The following is a 16,835-nucleotide window of genomic DNA, read 5'->3' on the forward strand; positions in this document are numbered from 1 at the left end:
ATGCCCATATAAAAGATCCATATTTTACCCAAAGTTATATTTATCAATAGTTTTAGGTATCATGGATTTCTTTTATTGCAGAAACTGAAAGAAAAAGAAGCTGCTTTGTGGAAAGCAGAGCAAAATATCTTGTCAAGGGACAAGGTCATAAATGAACTAAGGCTTCGATTACCAGCATCATTCGAGAGAGAGAAAATAATAGCAGAGCTTGACCAAAGAGAAGATGATACGGTTGCTGCCTCTCCTCATGCTCTGAAAGTGGCACACCAGACAATTGCAAACATGCAAGCGAGATTAAATCAAAAAGAGGAAGTGCTGAAAAAGTACCAACACCTTTTGGGCAAAGCGAGAGAGGTATTTACAATAACTGTATGGCAATACGAAATGTATAACCTTTTTTTCGAAAACCACTGTGGAAGTTTTGAATGGAAGGGCATGATAGAAATGCTTAAGTAGATACAAGGCTGGAGCGCTTGGGGCTTGAGGTGGAGCTGCTCATGTGTGTGAACTGTTGTTTCCTGGTGGTGGCTCGCCATGATTTCAGTGACTGTGCCTACGCTGTTTTGAGCATCCCTCATGGAAAAAAAGGCCTGGATAGGCTGCATAAAGAAGGAACATTGAAGAGAGTAGGGGAGAAAATTCTAAGTTCTGATGTTGAAATTAGGAGTTATAAGTAGATCCTTCGTTTGGAAAACTTGAAAATGTAATGCTTTATTGCGATGAATGTAGTTTCCAGACTCTTCTGCATTTAGTACAATAACATCACAATCCTCAGTCATAGGTCCCATTGATTTCAATGAGGCTTACTCCCAGGTAAATGTATATACAATTGCAGCCTAATTCATCCAATTTTTACTTGAAATAAGTAGATGCAGTGTATATGTGAGTAAACTGCGACGGTATGCCGATATAATCACTGAAATCTAAAAGTACTATGATTTCATGTGTCTGTGTGCATTAGCGGTTTTGGTGTTCATCAGCATATAGCTCTTGGAGTAAGCCTTAGTTCAGTAGAATCTTTCACAAGGATTAAAGAGCAAGTAATTCTCTCTGCACTTCTCTGGTTCATGTGTTCTATCAATAAGAAATTGTATTTCATACTATTTAGGAGCAAGAAGAAATTGCAAAGAAACATGAAGAAGATCTCAGAGTGCTACATCAAAAGTTAGATTTACATGCTGACAATTCTTTTAATAAGTTCAAGCAAACTGCATTAGTAAGTATAAAGGGTTTTCCTCTTTTAAATTGAGTACTTGGGGCATAAAGTTATACACTAGTGTGGTGTAATGGTTAGAGTGTTGGACTGGGACTTGGGAGATTCGGGTTCTAGATCCCACTCAGCCATGAAGCTCATTGGGGACCATCATTGGCTCTCAGCCTAACCTATCTCACAGGCTTGTTGTGAAGATAAAATGGAAAGGACAAGGACCATCTAAGCTACCTTGGGTTCCTTTCAAGAGAGAAAAAAGGTGGCATATAAAATAAAATGGGAACAGAACTGAGTTATTGATTATTATAGGTGTTATTATTGGGTTCAGGAAACTGCAAATTAGACTCTGTTTGCAAAATTGTGCTTTACAGAACTTCACCCACCAGAAGCTGATCCGGAGGGTTGAGATATCCCAGCTTCACAATCCTTTAAGAAGTGTATAAACCCTTTTTCTTGGGCTAGCATGTGAATTAAAACATTGTTATCTTTGCTGATTTTTTGCAGTTTAAGTGAAAAAATAAGAGCAAATGAACCATACCTGGTTCTTCAACATGATTGTACACAGTGCCATGTGTCTTTAGCTCATTCATTATACCCAGCAAAAAACCTTCAGAATACTAGATACAGAATACTATTACTTGTGTATTTCATTCCTTTAGTATAATCAGGTATCATTGTAATTTTTTCTGAAACTTAATCTGGGTTCATGTGATCACTGGGGTGATGGTGAGTAACCATCATGGCTTCTCCCCCTACTCCTGTGTGTGCCGTGTGCCCGTCAGTTACATAATTATCCATGCTGCAGCATGGATTGTCCGAACCTGGCACGGATAGCTTCGTACCCACCCTACAACCCACAATGTGCAGCACAGGTTGTAGGGCGAGTTTGAAGCTACCTCCACTGCACATTGGGTTCAGAAAACACAGCAACCCATGCTGCAGTGCAGGTAGTTATGTAAACAGCCTCTTATAACAAAGATAGCTTTGCTATAGGTTTTCATTAGATCATAAGGGCTGTTATGTCATGCTGACATTTTTGTTGGGAGAGCATTAAACACATGCCTACATCTCATATTGAAATCAGTAAAACTTTAAGAAGTTCCTAATTTGGGCTGAAGTATATGTTCTAAATCTTGGGTATGAGAAGTGAAATCAATCCTTTCCTAAATGTGCATCGGGAAGGAATTTGATCTGAGTAATTTAAGATATGGGTTGAATTGTAATATCAAATAAATGAACAGTGAAAGATTTATTCCCTGGAAAACATGTTTTGTTCTGCAGGAGTTGATGAAAAAGCCTTCATTAGCTGTCCCAGCAAATAAACATTTAATTCGTCTGGCGGAGATGGAACAAACTGTAGCAGAACAAGACAGCTCCCTTGCTTCCCTTCTGAGCAAATTAAAGAAAACGTCCTCTGACTTGCAGAAGCAAAAGCAAATTATGTTGGTGAAAATCAAGGAGTTTGATAACATCAGGGCCCAGTAAGTCTAGACCAATGTTACACTTCATGGTATAAATTATCTGTTGGCAGTCTGAGATACATATGTTTATTTAGTCTTCAAAAAATCTGGACTGAAACATATAATTAATTTTATTAGGCCAAAAATAATTCAGCATAAACTTTGAACTTAATATCATTATATAAAAATAGTGTGTGTTTTTTGTTTTCAAGATTATTATTCTTTATTATTCTTTTCTTCTGCCGCCCCCAGATTGTGGAATGGCCTGCCAGAGGAGATTCGTAAAATTAACTCTCTGTGTGATTTTAAGGCAGCTTTAAAGACTAGCCTTTTCCGGCAGGCCTATCCAGATCAATGTTAAATCATGAATTTTTAAGATGTATTGATTCCTGTTCTAATGTTGTTCCCCGCCTCGATCCAAAGGGAGACGCGGGTAAGAAATAAATAAATTATTATTATTATTATTATTATTATTATTATTATTATTATTATTATTACATTCAAAATGAAGGCATTGTTTTATAGTATTCATTTTGCCTCCACAAAATGTGTTGGTTGCAGTCTGTTCCCTCCAAAGTAATCCTTTTTAAGTTCAACTTTATGGCTCTGGAATAAGTGTACTGTAGGTTGCGTTCTTCCATGGTTAACTATCTACCACTGTGAGAGTTGCTTAGGAATATGCAGGGGTGAAATTCTAAGTCAAGAACAAGAGATAAGTCCTCACTGATGGTATGATAAAGCATTCTTCCCTCACCATTGAATGATTCTTCATTAAAGTGAGCAGACCCATCAGTTCAGAAATGTAATGCATTATGTCAAATTGTGCCTCTTTGCAGGCCATTATTCAGCTTTAAGTGCCAAGACCAAGAGGTGAGCCAAGCAAGCATGACCAAAAAAAAGAAAAAAAGAAATCACATTTTCGAAATATTTCCATTTTTTCTGTTAGCTTAACACAAGTAAAATATTAAATATTAAGAACCCAAGATGTTGATAATTAAGTAGGTTACGTCCTCAATTTAAAATCATTAGGTACATTATGCATATCACCCCTTGGTATACATAATCAGATTGCTTTGAAAATACCTAACAGAATTACTGAAAACTTCTAACTGAAAGAATTTTAAGAGAATTGAAAATGATTGCTGCTACCATATTCAGATTGCTTTTTTAATCTTTGTAGTTCCTAAAAATTATTCAGCTCTTTGAAGACGTTCGGAATGTATGTACTCTGTGGGATCAGGATTACTTAACCCTGTCCATGACCCAACAAAACATTAATGTGTTTTGGATTTCATATTTACATAGGAACCTACAACTGTAGACCCACCAAAACCTAAGCTGCATGATCTGGATGCAAAAAGATAAAATAAAAATCAGTGTGTGCTGTTTTGGCTGGATGTGCATTGGATTTGTAGGCCTCTATACAAGCACGAAATATGATATGCAAATAACAGGCAGAGCTGAGGGTGGTGGTGGGTTGGTTCATGTGGGGTTGTTTGTTGGCATGAGCCAATCTGATGATCCTCTTCCAAATGTATATTCTGAACATTTTAGTTTTGAATTATAAGTTAAAATAAATGGAGGAAATTTGTTAGTTCAAACATTTTCATAGTTCATTATGTCATGCAGCTGACGTTAGTTATCACAAAAACAACTTTGACAATGTTTTGCTCTTCTAGGCCACTGTTGGGAATATTTATAATTATAATAAAAACAAAGCAATATTTCAGCTCTGTTAGTCCATCTGGAACTTGCTCTATTTAACCAGTGGATGTCACTATTATTTATTATTTTGCTGTGCTAGACTTGAGAAGAAGCATGCAGCTGAAGTGAAAAAATTGAAAGATGAAGTGGATGAATTAAGGAGTTTGTTGTCACAGATGGAGAAAGAATTACTGAATGTAAAAATGGAGCTGGAAGCGCAAAGAGAAGCAAATAATAGAGCTCCAACAACTACAATGAAAAATCTAGTGGAACGGTTGAAGAATCAGCTAGCCTTAAAAGAGAAACAGCAGAAAGTAAGTATGGAAAAAAGAAGTTGGGCTATAAACCAGCTCTCTCTCTCTAGCAAACCAGAACTATTCCACTGTTTTCTGAGATTGTGAGCCTGTGGGCAGGGACATTTTCACTTTATTCTATATATAATAGCTTACCAATGCACACTAGCCTGCAAAAGATTTTAATAGCCTGCTGGAGACAGACAGAGTTGAGAGAGAGCAAGCTGTATCTATATGCTAGGAGTAGAGGAGTGGGTTTCCCTCCCCTAGCAGCCCCCTGAGTTCCGAGGCTAGGCGCAGAGGACAAACGGTGCTCCATCCCTCTTCTGCAGGCCCACTTACTTGCATGTATGGAACTCTTAGTCACCTGGGGTATCAGGTTAGTGGTTCAATGCAAGGCAGGATGAATGAAACAGTATTGGGTTGAATATTGGGTTCATAGGTTCATTCCACTAGCACAAATAACGTTCCGCTAGCAGAAGCTAGTTTCATAACTATGCAATGGGAGAATCCAACTAAAGTTACTATTGCGTAAGTGCGATTGTGCAGCCATAATGCACAAGCGCTTTCACACCAGGCATATTTGGCAGCTCTCTGCTACCACTGTTTGAGTTTGCGAAATGACGCCTTTTGGATACTGCCCTGCCCTATAGCTTTTCAAAGGCTCAACCTGTTTCTGAGAGCTAAACTTGACACTGTCCAGATGTTTTAGTCTATAACTCGCATCATCCATCACTGTTGGCTATGCTTGCTAGGGCTGATGGGAATTGTAGGCCAAGTCATCTGAAGTGCCAGAAGTAGGCCATTGTAGGCCAAGTCATCTGAAGTTCACGTTTGCCCTAAACACTTCCTACCAGCAAAAATGGTAGCAGCATACAGGACATAGAGCTGTTAAAAATCTAAATTATTTTATGTATAAGCTGAACTTCAACAATGTGCTGGTAATTGTTTAACCTTTTTATATCCTAGAAATATATCTCATCTCTGCTTTTTTATTTGTTTTTTTAATTGCTTTCTTTCTTTTTCTTGTCAGCTGCAGAATTTTGGCAAAAAGGATATTAGTACTTGTTCTATCGATTTTAGCAAACCCTTTATATTTTTAATAATTGTACATTTTTGCAGGCTTTGAGTAAAGCACTCCTGGAGCTCCGAGCAGAAATGACAGCTGCTGCAGAGCAACAGATTATTTCTATTGCATCACAAAAGGAGGCGCACATGAATGTTCAGCAGATTGTTGATAAGCACACAAAGGAACTGAGGGTGAGCAGGAAGTTGCATGCTTATGTGATGTTGCCTAGTTTGTCCTGATACGAAGATAGAACAAGACAGAAAATAGATAACACTGTGAAAGTTGTAGCTTATCTACAAATCATGCTTTTGAGTGTTAAACCACAGGATGCAATTTCCCAAACATTGCTGCTTAGCACTTTCTGTTCATTTTAATGTAGCACACGTGGGGCTTTTGCACATCCCTCAATTAAATCAAAGGAGGTTGGGCATTCGCAGTGGGTTGCGTATTTTGGAGAGGGCACACTGGTGTCGTGCACTTTAAAATATTTGTACATACAGCTATTGATTTTACATTTTGAAATGATCAGAAATATGTTTCTGATTTTACATTTTCGTGCAGGATTTCAGTCTATAGTAAATTATTTCTAGAAGCACAAAGAAAACAACACAGTCTAAAAGAATATCTCTGTTAACCTGTTGCAGCAAAAATCACAGAGGTTTGTCTCTAAGACATGTATTGCAGCGTGAGTTTTTGTAAGCAGAAGCATCAGATGCATCTGAAAAGAATATTCTGGTTATTGTTTCTAGAAAAATAATAAATTGGCAGATGATAGTACTTTGCAGCTATCTAGAATAATTAGCAGCACCTAGAGTCTTGTTGTTCAGTACCTGATAGGACTGGTGGCACCACAAATGTGAATGTTTTGCTTACCAATGATGGCAGATCAGGGTTACGGAAACTCGTTCAGCCTGGGGGCCAAATCCAGTTTTGGAGAAGCGGTGGGAAGGGCTGAAGGCAAGGGGGTGCAGAGCCAAAGGCAGAAGGAGTGGGGCCAAATACCGGCACATTTTACCTTGAAGTAACTAAGTATTAGGAGAGGCATTAAGATCTTATTGAGGGGCTGCACCACTTGATGTAGTGGGGAAGGAAGTGAGACAATCTGGGGAACCCCAAAGGGCTTGATTTGGTCCCCGGGTCTGAGGTTCAACACCCTTATATTAGATTATATCACCACCATTTCCACTAAAAGGATGTCGGAGTGCAGCTTCCACTAAAAGTAGGTAATACTAGTCTAGATGGACTAATGTTCTGACTTGTTAGAAAGTAGCTTCTCATGTTGAATCCAGCAGTTTGGAGCCATTATTATTATTATTATTATTATTATTATTATTATTATTAATCTTATGTGATGTGAAAAGGATAAAATTCTTTCCTTATCATTCTGTTGTCAGAAACTTGGTGTCATCTGAATTGTGGTCAGTATTGTAATGATTTTTCTGAAATGGCCATTTTTTTACCCCATCCAGGAACAAGTATCAGTTTAATTGTATCAGTTTAATGTTACCATATTTATTCATCTTTTTGGCAGTCCTGAATAACACACTATTCCCCCCCCCACAATGTATTTTTATAGAGTCAGATAGAAGATTTAAATGACCAGCTTTCCAAACTTAAAGATGCTCTTAAATTAAGCAAAAATAAAGAGAATTCATTGTTAGATGATATGGATGATTTAAATCAGGAACTTCAGAAAAAAGTGAAAGCCCACACTAAAGTTTTAAGGGAGAAAGATGAGATGGAAAAAGAAAACGAAGAACTTAAAAAACGAATTAAAAGGTTAACCACTTCAATTCAGGTAAATAGTATGTGCTGTGGGATATTTCTTGTGGGGTGGTGGTAGTGTTTTCACTGCAGAAAATCATCCAGTGGTAAACCACAAGCCCCTCTACATGTTTGTGCAAATCTGGTGACTTTGGTTATATACAAAAATAAGCCATCTTATTTAAGTATCTGTAAACATGTCCGTTAGAGAAAATGTTAATTTACTTGAAGCATTAAACCTGGTTATTTGAAGAACATTTGCATTTCCCTGAATTGTATATAATTTCAATAACATAAATGGAAGGTGAAACCACATATATAACTATGTCTTTACTCACAAACTGAGAATATCTCAGGACCTCTGCTTTGTTAAGAACCTACTTACAGTTGGGCTTGCTGGAATGCCCCAGTATCAATACTGTATCACTGTATCAAGCAAAATATATAGCACTTACAGTTAGTTTAAACTATTCCTAATTTTCCAGGGCAAAGCTGATGAGCAAAGTCTGATCGATGAACTTCACAGAAAAATTAAAAAGCTGGAAACTGAGTTGGGAAAGAAGAGTGATGAGACAGAAAAGAAAACTCCAAGAGAAGACAAGGTGTGGGAAGCAAGCTACAGTTATGGTCTTAGCCAATATAATTTCTCTTTATATGACTTGCCATGTTTTTCCCTTCACCTTGCAATTATGTCTTTGCTTTGTTATGAATTAAATGATTGAGGAAATCAGTGATCAGATTAACATTAACACAACCAAATATATCAGTTTAAAACAAAAATATATTATTTATTACATTTATGTATGTGTATGTATATAACTTTTTTAAAAGTAACAATTTTAAAGAAAAATAAGCAGACTTTAAAAACTAGATTCCAAGAACTATGCATTTTTGCTTTTCTATATTTACAGAGCTCGAAGGAGGAATTAATTAGATGGGAGGAAAGTAAAAAATGGCAGAATAGAACCGAAGGGATGAGGAACAAATTAAAAGAAAAGGAAAAGGAAGTAGAGTCTTTAACCAAACAGTTAAATACACTAAAGGAACTTTTTTCCAAGTAAGTATCTTTTCACAGCCAAATCTACAGCGATTTTTTAATATCAGACTTTTTTGGGGCAGGAATGTTTCAATAAATGGAAAATATGTCCTGAGAAATACTAGCTTTAACACATTATTGCTTGACTTAAAAAATCATAGTCCCCCTAAAAAAAAACCAACCAATATTTGGTGAGAAAAATAATGAGAGAAACGATGAAATTAAAGAGTGGGCAAAATAAATGTCCCCATTTTTTCAGCAAGGTACACAATTCTGTAGTGGCCAAAAATGGCAAAAATCACCATAAAGCTGCAGACTCCACCTCCCTAAATGTAATTCTTTTGGCAGTTTTCTAAGTCCCACATTAGGAGGTACATTTCAAAATGTTTTCCCCCCTCCCCCATGGAGGGGTAAGTAATATAACTAGGGCAACTTACCTATAGAATACTTACTGAGAATAGGTCCCATTAACTTGCATATAACGGCAGCAAATTGTGAGTTAATGGACCCACAATTTCGTGCCAGTGCCGCTTTGAATTTGCAGCCTCCAGTTGTGATGTGGGTACAATACTGTGGGTTATTCATGGGCTATACAATCCAACCTAAAAACTGATTGGAGGTTGCATATTTAAAGAGACAGTGGCAATACGCAACCTGGCAGACCTTGGGTTAATTAACCCGTGATTTGCAGCCGTTATTGTGTTATTAAGCAGTAAAATGACTCTTTAAATACCCTTCATTCATACGGAAGCAAATGCCACATTATATTAATCAATATTTAATTAAACATTACAGGGCTGATAAAGAAAAAATTACTTTGCAAAAGAAACTTAAGAGCTACGGTGTTACTGTTGATCACGTTGTGGGAGTCCGAGCCTCTGAATCGGAGCGAGAGCTGGAAGAGCTTAGAAAACGGAATATGGGTTTGGAAAATGAGATTGTTCACCTAAAGTAAGAAATACTACAAAACTCTATCGAAAGGAATAGTAGAATTAGGTGTTGTGGTTGTTTACTGAATATTTCACTGTATTGTGCTACATAATTTTCAAAGGAATGTTTTCCTTTCATGTGTTCCTTTACTAACAATGTAAATTCCATGCTCATATAGAAAATTTTTCACTTCAGTAATAACACTGGTACACTTTTCTGTGTAGGACACAGTATGCTGTCCCTCGCGATTCTGTTGTAGAAGACTTGCACTTAAAAAACAGATACCTGCAAGAAAAGCTTATTGTGCTGGAGAAACAGCTTTCCAGAGACACGCTTTCAAGACCTTCAGTAAGTTAAATTATTTTTATTTCTTTAAGTATACATAATTTGCAGTCTTTATAAACTCTCCTGTTTCTTTTCAGTCTCTCTCCCAACTGATGAAAATCTTGATTTTAGTATTCTGCGATCTGCATAGGAGCTGCAGAAATCAAGTACTTAAATGTTTTGTATTCCTAAACTGAAATATTTCTGGAACTAGTTGTTCTGTGAGAATAGTTTTGTACTTGTCAGTAGGGGGACATCCAGATCTATATTTCAGAGCTTGAGAGGAGACACTTGAGGCATTAACTGACTGCCTGTTTTAAAGGGTGAGGAGAAAGCACACAAGGTCCTCCGAGGTGCATAGAAGTAAGGGAGGCAGAATTATTGTCTGAACAGGTGGATGAAACAAAATAACAAGTCTCAGAATGCTACACAATGGGACTGAAAACAAAATAACAAGTATCATAATGCCTTTTATGGTGCAGCCACATTTGGGATGGTTCTGATATTGTTGAGCTGAAAAACATAACTAAATGATCAGAAGTTACAGCACCATACCTCTGATGAACAGCTAAAGTGTTTAGTACCTTGGACAGTTTCCAATGTTGTCCTTTTGCAAACTCAGATAGCGCTAGTGGCGATATGCCAATCTTTCCATTGTGCAAGCACTTGCACGTGACAGTTACGCAACCAGTTGCACAACTGCGCTTGCACAAATGTAATTTAGTTGGATTCTCCTCTTGCACATAGTTCAGAACCTAGTTTTTGCTAGGACAACATCATTTGTGCAAGCAGAACGGCACAGTTGTATATTGCCTTTAGTGTTGTTGTTTTTTAAAAAGGTGACTAAGCAGAGCATAGTGTAGCTAGGGCCTTTCAGATGTTGTTGGAGTATAACTCTTATCATTCCTGAATATTGGCCCTGCTGGTTGGGGCCGCTGGGAGTCTGGGGCCAGTATCATCTGAATGGTCACAAGTTTCTCACCCTTGTAGTAGGGTTTTATAAAATCATGAACAGCATGGAGAAAATAGAGAACATTTTCTCTTTCTCAAAGCACCAAAGCTCAGGATCACTCAATAAAATTATTGGCATTGCAGTAGATTCAACAGAGACAGATGAAAATACTTCTTCACACAACTCCTGATTAGCTTATAGAATTTACTACCACAAAGATGTGGTATGAGTACTAGCTTCGGTGATTTTAATGCTGCTTTTTAAAGTTTTTATTTTATTTTATATGAGTGTTATATATTTAAAATTGTTTTTATGTTGCTTATGTGAACAGCATTGATAGGACTTTTCTGCCCTGAAAGCTGGCATTAAAAGTTGCATCAAAATGCATCAATAGATTAAAAAAATGATTAGACACATTCAAAAGATGGTACCTCTGTGTTCAGAGGTGTGATAGCTCTGAGTACTATATGTGAGGACACCCCCTTCCCAATCTCACAAATTTGTGGAATGCTTGCCAGGATAATCTGGTTAATATTGCAAACAATGTTGGATTAGATGGCCCAAAGTACTGTTAAATTTAAGAGCAGGAAAAAGAATCTCCTTTTTCTGCTTTGAATACGGCAGCTGGCTTGGTTTAGAGACAAGTGAGAGGGTCAAGGATGATCAGAGCTTTAGAGAACTGAGATCAGGATGAATTGATGATATCCTTGACAAATGAGGAGGAAGGACCCACATAATTCTGATTTATGTAGGGTTTCTTTTAATATAATGGGGTGGGGGGGTAAACTAAATGTAAATGTTCCATTAATATATGCATGTTTTTAAGCTACCTCTCCTTTATAAACTACTGCTTTTTCTTTTTATGCTACATTACATCTTCTGTATCAGAATTCTCTATGTGAGACAGCTGCATTGGCTAGCACTCCCTTTACTAATAACAAAATTGCTAACCACAAGCGTTTGAAATATCTACCTAAGAAAACACTCTTAGGTAAGACCAAGTCAAGAGATCAAGCTTTTGTTAATATGACTAATACAAATGACAGTGAAGTCAATGAGGGGACATATATTACAGACAAATCCCATCAGGCTGCTGAAGGTGATGTTATCAGTGGAACTCCAGAAGAGCAATTTGAAGATGAGGAAAAGCAAGTGGATTTAGATGCAGGATCAGAAGGCAAAACGTGCAGCTCTCCAAAATCAAATTCCACTGAAGAGAATGCTGAAAAGGAAAATGCTCCTTTTGAAGAGAAAAAAAACGATCAAGAATGTGAAATAACAAAAGAAGAAACAGAAGAAATCTGCAAGCATTCTAGTGGTAGTGATGGTGATGAAGAAAAAGGAAGCAAACATGAATCTTGTCCTGACAGAGAAAGCTGCATTCCATGTGACTTGGGGGAAGCTGCTAATCAGCACAAAGATTCTGTCACAGACATTGAAAAAAATACTGAAGAGGTGGTGGTAGAAGATACATATGAGAGCCATCAAACTGAGGAAGAAAGAACTGAATTGATTCCAGGGTTTTGTGACGTTCCTCAGGTTTGCCATTATGAGTCCATTCCCTGCTTTCCCCCATCACAGTTCCTTTGTGTAGCTAATCCAAAATGAAGTATGGCTTGTAGTGTGATCAGTAATGTCGTGGTTACTGTGCTGTTTCAGTACCCTAGTATGGCTTGTCAACCTACAGGATGTTTTCACATTTTGTAGTAATTGTCCTATCCTAAGGCTTTTTGCTCCACTATGTAATTATTTAGGATGCAATCGACCACTAGCAAAGCCAGTATGGCACTTCGTTCCATAGATACTGCACTAAATGAAATACAAAACACAAAAAATAGTGGTATAGCGGCTATGCTAAAACTCCTAATTGTGCCTCTAGATCGGAGATATTCCAACAAATATCCTTAGTATCTTTTATAGTTCTTTACAAGAATATCACATTGCTGTTGCTTCTTAGCAAATAAAGACAAGCTCTTTGTCAGTATAATACTGCAAGTAGTTTTTACTGCCATGAGTAGCCTGTTTTAACCTGTTAGAAAAAAACAAAACACTAGCGGTTTGTAGTAGGTGTTTTCTTAATATACCCACGTAAGATGATTTGCTGACTTGCTGAATTCAGGTAATACATCAAATGCAACTGGAACCTATATTGATGGGATTGCCCAGATGAATATGACCTAGGATTGTCTACTTTTTATGGGGTGACATACAAGCAAATAATACTATATTGCATTAATTTTGGGACCTTCTTTGAAGACTGTTCAGCAACTACACTTAATTCAAAATATAGTTATCAGGATGTTGAGTGGGACTAGTTGGTAGGAACATCTCACTGAACTTGAAAGAACTTCACTAGTTTCTGGATCATTGCAAGCAGAATTCAAAGTTCTAGTGCATATATTTTAAAGACATAGAGTTTAGGATGCAGGTACGTGAAGGAATATGTCCCAATGTATTGAGGTCACCATAGCTGAGGTAAGGCAGGTGACCAAGAGTCTCCTCAGTGGTAGAAATTTCACCTACCTGGCACTAATATTCACCTACCTGGCACTACTACCCTTTCAGCATCATGTTTTTAATCCCCCAGTGACGTTTTTGTTTTCCCTCAGTTTTTGATGTATTTTAACATTGGTCAACATGCTATTATTTCTTATCTTTTATTTTTTGTACTTTAAATAAATAAATTATGGACTTACTTTAATTGAAAAAAGTATATTGGGGGGTATGTCTAGTTTATATTTTCACAGAATTATGTTGTATGCCATCTCAGAAATCAAATCTGTTGAACAGTTGGAAGGGGTAGTAGATATGAACAGCTTGTGTACAACTTTGTTTTAGAGCACTGACTGAACTTCCTGGGTAAGACTTAGGTTATTTTGTTGTTATTTGTCAAGTGTAACAAAATGCAAATATTCAGTTTTTTTACTTTTTATTACGCTCTTTTTTGCTTCCTAAGACATCGGGATTAGGATCAGATGATCAGTATCAAAAAGAACACGAGCTTCAAAAGGAGAACCTAGCATTGTCATCTGAAAATATGGAATTACGATTCCAGCTAGAACAAGCCAATAAAGACTTGCCAAGATTAAAGGTATAGTTTTCCATGTAACATACCTGATGGTGTCACAGTATGCCAATCTGGGTTTTGGATTTATGTTTTGGAATTATTTTTAAAATGTATATGTGACACCTGTTCTAATATATTAACAGATTGTTTATTATGAATGGTTTATATATTACATATGCATTTGCAACAGATGAGAAGCAAAACAAAACCCCTATGTTAGGGCTGTGTTCCTAAATTATCTTGTAAAATTAATTATTCATGTTGAAACACCCTACTTGGCTTCTTGTGATTACCAATGTATTTGTTTCTGTTAATCCTTCGAATAGTTCCTGCAACTTTTGATCACTGAGACATACTCTTCATAGAATTATAGAATAGTAGATTTGGAAGAGGCCTATAAGGCCATCGACTCCACCCCCTACTCATTTAAATATTTACTCTTGAGTGTGTAATAGGAATTTCGTATCCCACCCCATTTATTTCTTCATGGGATCTTGGCATAATTCCTGATTAGAAGGAGGCAAGCCCAGAGAAGTGACTTGCAGATACATACAACAGCCAGCTACTCTAAGTGGCTAATTTTCCTGCATGTCTGTATCTATTGTGTTTGGCTCATGCAGGAATTCTGAATTCAAAGACACAGCAAAATGTCACTTACATTGATTGTGTCTTCCCAGTCCGGAGGCTAATTGGATAGAGGTATGTCCAAAGCAGTGGTTCTCATAGCAGCATAGTTGGTAGCCTTACTTTCACTGGCATTCAGCTGAGCTTCCTATTAAATGTAATGCAATACAGACGGACTTCTTCCACATTATGGTGAATATCCAGTGAATGTTTTAGATTCCTGTTTTGCATACAGAAGACTGCTTCTGCATGTGACTCTTTCTCTGGTTCAGGGCACTGGCCTTTCTACTATTGGGTATTGATAATGGCTATTCTCTCTATCTGCCTTGTCAAACTCAGATTTTTCCCAAATGTGGAAACATGGAAGTACCTGCTCACCCTTGGAAAATGCTCCCTGTAAACCATGAATTTCATGAGTGTCGTTAGTTTTAGTTATTATTGTCATGGGCTGAGCCCATGGTTCCTTTAAGAGAACATCTTTTTGCTTCATACCAGGGAGAGGGGGTTCTTTGTGTCTGAAAAGGGAGTAGCAAGTGAAATGCCAAGGCCATGCTGGGCGAGAAGCGCCTGGCATCTGATAACGCCTCCCCGGGCTGGTACCGGGGGGGGGGAGAGTAACAAGTTGCAGCTGTGCAATGTCTGGGAGCATTCCCCCCTCCCTTCGGGAGAGGTGTGGGTTGCTATGGGGTTTCTCTTGGTCAAGGTGGGTCTGGTGACAAGGGGGTCCCAGAAAGAGATAAAAAGCCTAAGCACCCAAGGGTCCGGTCTCTTTCCTGTGGGTGTCAGGAGTCCAGCGTGTGCGTGGTGAGTTAGAGCATCCACGCTGGGCCGGCCAGATGGCGGAAGCTCCACGCGGCCGCTGAGGGAAGGAGTCTTAATTTGAGTGGCGTAAAGTCAAGTTGGAGTGAGCAACAAAGGGGATGAGTCGCAGAATTAAATGTTTGTTTTGTTTTAGTTTAGGTTTGGGTACAATTGGGCAAGGGACCTTGCCAGAGTTACGGCTGGTGGGTGGTAAGAGAGTGTGAATTCAATTGGCCTGAGTGTGTAGAGGGGGAGGTATTAGTCCCTGCTGTCCTAAGTGTGTCATTCCTTTGTCCGTGTTTTTCCACCAAACCTCTTACTTGTTTACCTTAATGTGTGGACCCTTATGGAAGTGTGTAGTTTGAAGAATAAAAGTGTTTGGTCCCTATTTCTGGAGTTTGGCATGCTTCCTTGAGAACCTAGGCTACAAAGGGTTAACAAAGTGGCAGTGAAGGAGCGTGTGTCTGGGCTGGCTGAGTCAGAAACCCACCCACCCCTTCTCCGGCCGGGGAATCACTGAGTCAAACGGAGCAATTCCACAATTATTATTTTTACATCTAATATAATTAACAATGATAAGTATGGTATGTAGTCATGCTATAGTTGCTTGTTGTAAGTTGTCTGACTTAGTTAACAGATAATTCTAGGGAAGGCACTCTGAATGGAAACAGTGCTATTATTGCACCTCCTGTATTGTGAACATATACAGCTATTGCAGGGAAGAGCCTTCTATAAGCAGTGGAGGACACACAAGCTCTCTGTTACATCCAAACATCTCTGCATTGGGCCAGCATGGCAGCTGATGGATAACTTTTTACATCTGTATGCATATGAATTATTTTCAATTTCAGTGTAAAATGTCTTTTTTGGAAGAAAAAAATCTCAACTAAATATGACTATTGTTTTGTTCTATTAAGAATCAAGTAGAGGACTTAAAAGAAATGTGTGAGCTTCTGAAGCGAGAGAAGGCAGAAGCTGAGCGGAAGTTAGGCAATGTCAGAGGGGTAAGAATTACATTGTAGAATTATCGAGCATTGTTTTGAGGACAAGCCTAAATGAAATCTCTTCTCTTTTATAAATTAGGCATGTAATATAGCCATTTGCAATCAAACAAAAAGTGGGAAAAGGCTTACCTTCACTTTTCTGAATAGAAAGGATACTTTATACTGGACCTGTTTCTGTGTTAGTTTGTAATAAGGTATTGGATTAAAATATAGGTGACTTGGGTTTTTAGCATCCAAGAGCACTTGTACCTCATGGCAGATAGGAACAAGAGAACATCTTGTCTCTATCAGTAGAAGGTGCTTGACTGCATGTGGAAAAAACTAGATATGATAGATATCTAACTTAACCCTGTTAATGAACTCCCACCAACATATATTAAATTCAGCATTCTATGGACTTCATGTAGTGATTTTAATAGTGTAAACATGAGCTTGACCCACAAGTTTCTGGACTGAAGTCTTCTCTTGGGTCGATCCCTTCCTTTTCTCCTCTTTGGCCTGATGGATGAAGAGAGGACTTCTTACTGAAGAGATGTTTTCAGCTGGGTCACGACCACTACAATGAACACTCTAGCTTTTCAGATTCTCAGCTCTGTG

General features: G+C 37.9%; 1 protein-coding gene across 1 annotated transcript in view; it reads left to right on the top strand.

The window, feature by feature from the left end:
• Window positions 1-16,835, top strand: part of CEP290 (centrosomal protein 290) — a 63,988-nt gene that overhangs the window by 39,104 nt on the left and 8,049 nt on the right. Inside the window, exons 36-47 of the mRNA XM_063133814.1 lie at window positions 82-354; window positions 1,109-1,216; window positions 2,492-2,691; window positions 4,475-4,688; window positions 5,790-5,927; window positions 7,313-7,534; window positions 7,986-8,102; window positions 8,412-8,557; window positions 9,332-9,487; window positions 9,691-9,814; window positions 13,699-13,833; window positions 16,152-16,238. Coding sequence (XP_062989884.1) covers window positions 82-354; window positions 1,109-1,216; window positions 2,492-2,691; window positions 4,475-4,688; window positions 5,790-5,927; window positions 7,313-7,534; window positions 7,986-8,102; window positions 8,412-8,557; window positions 9,332-9,487; window positions 9,691-9,814; window positions 13,699-13,833; window positions 16,152-16,238 — 1,920 coding nt within the window. The remainder of the gene's footprint in view (window positions 1-81; window positions 355-1,108; window positions 1,217-2,491; window positions 2,692-4,474; window positions 4,689-5,789; window positions 5,928-7,312; window positions 7,535-7,985; window positions 8,103-8,411; window positions 8,558-9,331; window positions 9,488-9,690; window positions 9,815-13,698; window positions 13,834-16,151; window positions 16,239-16,835) is intronic.

The sequence above is a fragment of the Elgaria multicarinata genome, chromosome 9 (genome assembly GCF_023053635.1).
Source record: "Elgaria multicarinata webbii isolate HBS135686 ecotype San Diego chromosome 9, rElgMul1.1.pri, whole genome shotgun sequence".
Taxonomy (NCBI): Eukaryota; Metazoa; Chordata; class Lepidosauria; order Squamata; family Anguidae; genus Elgaria; species Elgaria multicarinata.